The following is a 7,500-nucleotide window of genomic DNA, read 5'->3' as shown; positions in this document are numbered from 1 at the left end:
TTACACCAAGGTTGTGGTATTTTGGCGCTTCCTACTTCATGGTGCTAATAGGCATGGTCCCTGGGTTCTCTTTAAAACACATTGTTACTTATTGATTACACGCTGCTGTCACAAAATTGTTAGTTACAATTAAACCGTTAGGTTGTGGCAACGCCTCATAATTTGGTTTACTTGTATTTTTTTTTTTATTTACAAGGATGTGGAGATTTCTATGCGGGTGTAAGTAGTGAGACACGTGATTAAATACCCGTCTGTATTCGTTAAAAACTCATTTGCAAACTTCAAAAACAAAAACAAAGCAAAACAAAAAATATATAAGTAGATAGGAGATAGGAGATGAATGATCTCCAAGTAAAAAAATAAACAGATAAAGAGATAGTGGATCCTATCACAAAGGATCTCCATGACAAGCAATAAAAAATGTAAATAGATAGGGGATGCTATAATGAAGGATCTCCATGTCAATTAATTTATTCAAAGTCACTCTAACTCCACCCTTACCCTCCCCTCATCTCCCCTCAGAAAGGACAAAAAAGAGATGCACATTTTTTTCGACTGGTTCTTTTGAGAGCATTCTGCGTGGTCATTCAGCCAGGGGGGTCAGGGGAGTGAAAAATGTCGAGGTTATTGCACGTGAGGGATGTTGCTTCAAGAGGCTATCCCACCGGTTCTATTGTGGCCGTGTCGGCATCGGAGAGAAAGGGAAATGAATTGAAAATCGAATTCACTCTCGACACCAGGGTTGTTAGATGGTTCTAATGGAAGCTAGTTATAACGAAAACGGAGGAGAAAGTATATTCGAACTCTTCCTAACTGACAACCAGTCAACCCTCTCATTCAAACAAGTAAGTCGACGAGAAATCAATCAGCGTAGGACGACCAGGAAGATATCGGAGGGCGTCGACGAGAAGGAAGAACCAGGGGCCCGCCCTTCGATGGGAGAGGCGGGCGTGAAGGCGGGGCACGCCGGAGCTCCTTTGAATCGGCATTCTTGTGTTCTTATCCGAATTCAGTCGTATTCGATTCTTGGACATAGGATAGGATTCCATTTGGGTATTATTCATATCATTATATCATATTTATAAATATATATTCCTTATATCTTTTTATTCATATAATAATATTATTTATATAGATATATTTTATTATATCTTTTTATTCATATCATAATATTATTTATTCAAAAATATTCTATTATATCATCGATTTTTTTCATTCATATGATTTATTCTGAAGGCTGTTAACAATGTGGATTGTGGGAAGATACGGAGCTTCAGGTTGCGATGTCCAAGGACTTACGGGAACGTCCTTTGTCTCGTCGAGATCTGTGAAATGTCAATTGATGTGGCAATAAACATTAAACCACTTGCAACCAACGTCAAAATCCGATCACATTTTATATATATATATATATATATATATATATATATATATATATATATATATATAATATATATATATATATACTTGGCGTATCAGAGTTATAAATACAAGAGGCCATGAAAGACAATAGAATTACACCTGTCTGTCCTAAGATCTGAAATGTTTTTTTTTTTTTTCTTTAACCAATCAAATCCCTTTTTTTCTTTAAACTTGTCTTCTGGAGCAATAATGAGATGTCAATACCTCACGTAGGCTAGCGAAAATGCCCTTGAGAGATCAAGGAGGGTGATGGTGCATAACACGATAATGTTGATTGGATCTTGAGGGTTCATTTTCTTATGGAGTCCTGCTGATAAGCGTCTCTCTCTCTCTCTATCAACCTCTTTTCTGTTTCCTCTCTCTCTCTCTCTCTCTGTATATGCAGTGCATGTGTGTGTGTGTGTGTGTGTGTGTATGTGTGTGTGTATGTGGTCTATCAGTCAATCAGTCAGACTTTCTCAATCTACCGGTGCCTCTATCTCTCTCACTGTCTCCTGCCTCCGTCTTTCTTCCTCTTTCCAATAATGATTTAGATTACTCACTTCATATACTTGCCCATTATACAGTTGGATCCACTTCACTTATATTACGGAAGAAAATCAGAAAATAAATAGTCTGCCTCGTGTCTTTAAACTTATAACAATAATCAAAAATATAAATGATACATGCTGACCTTTTTTCAAGCCCAAATGGCTGCTAACTAATAAGCCCTTTGTTTATACGATAAATGAAAAAAAGAAAAGAAGTATAAGAATTAGAACATGAATAGCATAAATGTTACACACAAAAAGGGGGGAGGCGGAAAACATACCACGATCTTACATATCCCGAGAAACCCTTAGCCGAAGCGTCTTTATGGGAACCTGTAGCCAATTATCTCTGATGTAAGAAGGTTTAAAGTAGCAATTTTAGGTGTTTAAGTTGTCGGTAGCTGCGTTGAAGATTACTTGGGGACTTCCGTGTATGGATGGCATAATTATTGAGGTGTGGGGAAAAAGACAGTCATGGGAGAGATGGAAAAAATGGTTCGTCGCCTCAGTCCGTTGTTTAAGACGCGTGAAGAGATTTGGAGAAAGGGGTATTTTTGTAAATAGTAGGTACGCACACACGTATATATATATATATATATATATATATATATATATATATATATATATATATATATATATACACATATAGATATAAATATGTGCATATATGTATGTTATATGTATATATACATATATGGATGCATATATATAATATATATATATATATATATATATATATATATATATATATATATATATGTGTGTGTGTGTGTGTGTGTGTGTGTGTGTGTGTGTGTGTGTGTGTGTGTGTCTGTGTGTCTGTGTATGCACAGACACACATATAAACGAATAACCAGTTCGGGACATCGACAGCGTGCGTCTGCCGCGAGACCTTGGACTCCCTCATGATGTTTTCTCTCACGTGACAGGATGTGCGGATAACACCAGGCCTAACACGGGAAAAAAAAGAAAAAGAAAAAAAGAAATCATATTATTACTGCATATGGGTACACGAAGGGTTGAATGGGATTTATTATATACATATTTAAGCATACATTTATTTTTTTATGACAAAGACACAGAGATTTGCCACAATACCTGTACTCATTTCTATATCTGATAAACAAGTCCACAGATACGTTCATGGAGCAATTATGCCCTATTATCCTCCACGTGTAAAAACGTAAACAAAAAATACACCTCAAGATAGACATGCGACTATTAAACAATTCAGATATTCACAGAAAAAAGAATCCTCGGCCCCGGTACTTCCTGTGACCTTACCACTTACCACTAATTACCAAGTACTAGCTGTTCAACCACTTAACGGGTGAAGGCTGTTGCTAAGGGCGCCACGCACTGCCTCGCCCCGTTTCCTTTGGCGAGGCAATCTGGCGAAGCTCCGGTTCAGTGCTTCGGAAGAGGGTTTGTTTACAGCTGCTGATTTTCATTTTCTGCTTCATATATTTGCTTATTCATTCGTCTTACTTGTTCTTTCGTTTGTTTATTTATGTATCCATTATTTATTCATTCATTCATCTATCCGTGTATTTACTTAACTATTAAGCTATTTATGTATATACTTATTTACAGGTTTATTTCTCAGTTTTTAGGCGGATGCAGATTTCCGTTTTTCTCTCTTCGTCATGGTTGTAGATTTATAGTTTAATTCCAAATTGGTATATACATTTAGGGTTTTCTTTAATTTATATATTTGGAGAGAGATCCCTGGAATGGAAACAAGCATCGGATTATTATTATTATTATTATTATTATTATTATTATTATTATTATTATTATTATTATTATTATTATTATTATTATTATTATTATTATTATCACTACCATTGTTATTAGCATCATCACCACTGTTACCATCATTATTAACACTGTATCTTTATGATCATTATCACCAGTGGTCGTAACAAGCTATTCTGTTTCCTTTAATCTGAATATTTCCATCGTCAAATCTTTTATCTTCACCCACTTTCCCATGGGCGTCGCTGGTCTCCAGATGTTGGGCTTGAAGCACCCCAAGAGGCGTTGGAGGCCAAGTGGGCGTGGCAGACGGTGGATGAGTGCAGAGGAGTGGGCGGGGGTTAGGGATGAGGGAGGGGAGAGGGGGGGAGGGAGATGGAAGAGGTGGGGGGAGAAGGGGGAGGAGGGTAAGGGGAGGGGAAGGAGGAGGGGCGAGGAGAATAAAGGTGTGTGGAGGGAGAGGGAGGGGAGGGGTGGAGGAGGGTGGGGGGAGGATAAGGGGGCGGGGGAGGACAGGAGGATGGGAGATTCATACGGATCCGTTAGGAACTGGCGAGCATTATTTTTTCCGTGCCCTCAAATGCTAACTGTTTCTTAAAAAAAAAGTGCTCGACTTCTTGCAGGTTGCAAAGGACGTAAACAGGTTACGAGATAACACACGCACACGTATTCAATATATCCATATAATACATAAATATATATAGATAGCTGTAAATGTAAACACACACACACACACATACATACATTCATACATACATACATACATACATACATAGATACATACATACATACATACATACATACATACATACATACATACAACATACATACATACACACACATACACACACACATACATACACACACACATACATACATATACATACAGACATACATATACATACATATATATACATATAAACACATACACACACACACATATATAATATATATATATATATATATATATATATATATATATATATATATATATATATATATATATCAATCGTGTCTAGAAAGAAAGATCACGTAGGTGCAGACAAGCATATGCATTTAGCCGAACAATACTTGCCTAGGCCACGTGACCAGAATCATCCGTTGTCAAGGTCTCCGGCATTCCTGTGTCTCTGAGCTCATCTTCGAAGGTCATGCCAAAGATCCGCTGGAAATCGGCAGTGACGCAATCGACCGGTCGGTTAAGATAATTATATGCCCGTAATTATTAATCAGCCTTCCCCGGAGTGTGCAGTCGCCAGGAGTTTAAAGATGAGGAAGAGGGAGAGGGAGGAAGAAAGGATGGGGAGAAAGCGAAGGAGAAAAGGAAGTCTGAGATGTTGAGATTGGATAATTATTTGTAAATAATGCAGTATATATCAGAAAAGGGGATGAGAAGGGAAGGAGAAAGGATGGAAAGAGGGAGAGGAAGGAGAGGAGGGGGGCGCAAGAGGGAGAGGAAGGAGAGGAGGGGGGCGCAAGAAGGAGAGGAGGGGGGCGCAAGAGGGAGTGGGAGGAGGAAGTGCTCACGCCTCCTTCGTTCCATGACGCGTGAATTGTATGTATGCTGATGGCAAATACGGCGAAGCTCTCCCGCGGAACAAGTTGCAGAAACAGGATGTGTGTCTTTATTTTAAAGTGCATGAGCTTCGTTGCCAGGAAAACCAATTATTCGGATGCGATTTTTGCGGGAACCTACCTCTGCTATTTCTCCATGTCTCTACACGGGAAAGTGTTTCTTCGAGAGTATATCTATTTACGTTTGTGCAATAATGGGGATATATCACTCGTAAAAAAAAGACACGTAGAAAATAACCATCAAGGCGGTGTCTTTGCCCCGGAAGGACTCCCTACACAAAACGCCCAAATACAGAGTGCATTTAAACCCTCTTCCACCGACGTCTATTCTAATTCCTTTCCTCTTCTGCAGGAGAAGGGGTTGACCCCAACTGCCTCGGGTGCCTGTGCGAGGCCTCCACCAAGTGCAACGCCTCCACGGCCTGCCACACGCCCTACCCAGGGGCATACTTCTGCGGGCCCTTCCTCATCTCATGGGCATACTGGGCCGACGCAGATAAGCCAATCATTGAGGGCGACAACGCGGAACAGAAGGGAGGTATGTGCCAACTTAGCAACTTTGCATCGTTGCGTTTGATTTTTAAAGTTTATTTCCGTTTCTTTAATAATGTTAATGATAACTCTAGTAAGTATGACTTCATTTTATGATACGTTTTGAATCAGTTTCTTTATCGACATTTTGATGGGGTGTAAATACAGTCTCACCATATGTGTTAATTTGATAGTAAATTATATAGGTTTAATGTAAAGTAAATTGTTCATAAACCACACACTCTCACTCACTCACACACACACACACACACACACACACACACACACACACACACACACACACACACACACACACACACACACACACACACACACACACAGCTCGAGCTCTCTCTCTCTCTCTCTCTCTCTCTCTCTCTCTCTCTCTCTCTCTCTCTCTCTCTCTCTCTCTCTCTCTCTCTCTCTCTCTCTCTCTCTCTCACACACACCACACACAATATATATATATATATATATATATATATATATATATATATATATATATATATATATATATATATTATATATACACAAACTCTCATTCCTTCACCAAAACCCCGTCTCTTTTACAGCCTTCGAGCGCTGCGTGCAGGACCTGTACTGCGGAGCCGAGACCGTCCGTCGCTACATGGCTAAATTCCTCGATGTATGTATTGCCATCACTTGTCCTCATGTCAGGGTCTGTTCACGGAGCATGCCAGAGATGAAAGGGTGGGGCTCATTGTCGTAACAGAGTGAGGGGCATGGAGGGTGCTAACGAACTTCTTAGGAGTTAGGAGGGAGGTGTTACGGGTAGGAGTATAAGGGTGTGTTTGCTTGAACTCAGCGTGGTTGTGATAACTTGCGCCCTCTCCTTTATTCACCCGGTGCTGCCTAACACACACCCTTCAAACCTGGGAGTCAACTGTAAGTGTAGTTGTTGTTTGCACTCTGACATGATAGATTCCCTCCATACACATTGTAGAATTTATCTATAGTTTAATTTTTTTCCAGTTTATTTTCTCAGATTAAAATAACTTTTTATCTCCATATCATGATATGATTTGAAATTTGAAGTGCTGATTATCGTGCAGCACAGTTCAGGAGAAATAAAGAGTACTTGCCTCAGCCTTGACTGCTCAGATCGACCGAAAAGCGAACGGGTCAGATCGACGCAGAAAGGGACCCTGGCTTTGTGTGTTTCCTCGCCATATTTATGGACTAATTCCCCCTTTGATGTCACTCCTCAACTCCTCACGCGAGTAGGATTGCAACGGCGACGGCGCAGTGACCTGTATCGACGTGATAAGGACTCACAAATTCGGTCGCGAGGGTTGCGGCGGAGTCATTCAGCAAGGAGACAAGTTCTGGTCCCAGTACCAGGAGTGCGAGACCCGACTCTCCCTTTAATGGTAGGGTGCCGTTTGTGGTCTTCCCCCCTCTCCCTTCCCCCTCTCCCCCCCTCCTACCCCACGGCCAAAGCGCCCCTTTTAACCCTTCACATAATCCCTTGAGATGAAAAAATAATTACCCCCACTTACACTTGGAGCAATGGGTCTTTTAGGTACTCTGAGGGAATGACACGAAGTTTAGAAAAATAATAAAAACAAAAAATAGAATACATGTCCATCGACACTGAAAGGATCTCAGGACATAAAATTTATTTTAGGACTATTCAACCCGATGATTAAATATCACACTTTTA

At 40.0% G+C, this 7,500-nt stretch overlaps 1 protein-coding gene across 2 annotated transcripts in view; it reads left to right on the top strand.

The window, feature by feature from the left end:
- LOC119577130 (lysozyme-like) overlaps window positions 1-7,500 on the top strand; it is a 17,102-nt gene that overhangs the window by 5,678 nt on the left and 3,924 nt on the right. Inside the window, exons 2-4 of one of the 2 annotated variants that reach the window (XM_037924827.1) lie at window positions 5,638-5,823; window positions 6,389-6,462; window positions 7,062-7,207. In XM_037924827.1, the coding sequence (XP_037780755.1) occupies window positions 5,638-5,823; window positions 6,389-6,462; window positions 7,062-7,205 (404 nt within the window). In that variant the 3' untranslated portion in view covers window positions 7,206-7,207. The remainder of the gene's footprint in view (window positions 1-5,637; window positions 5,824-6,388; window positions 6,463-7,061; window positions 7,208-7,500) is intronic. The other variant, XM_037924826.1, reaches the window with a different exon arrangement.

Source organism: Penaeus monodon, chromosome 9, assembly GCF_015228065.2.
Source record: "Penaeus monodon isolate SGIC_2016 chromosome 9, NSTDA_Pmon_1, whole genome shotgun sequence".
Classification (NCBI taxonomy): Eukaryota; Metazoa; Arthropoda; class Malacostraca; order Decapoda; family Penaeidae; genus Penaeus; species Penaeus monodon.
The sequence above is the reverse complement of the archived record's forward strand: the minus strand, read 5'-3'. Positions and strand labels throughout refer to the sequence as shown.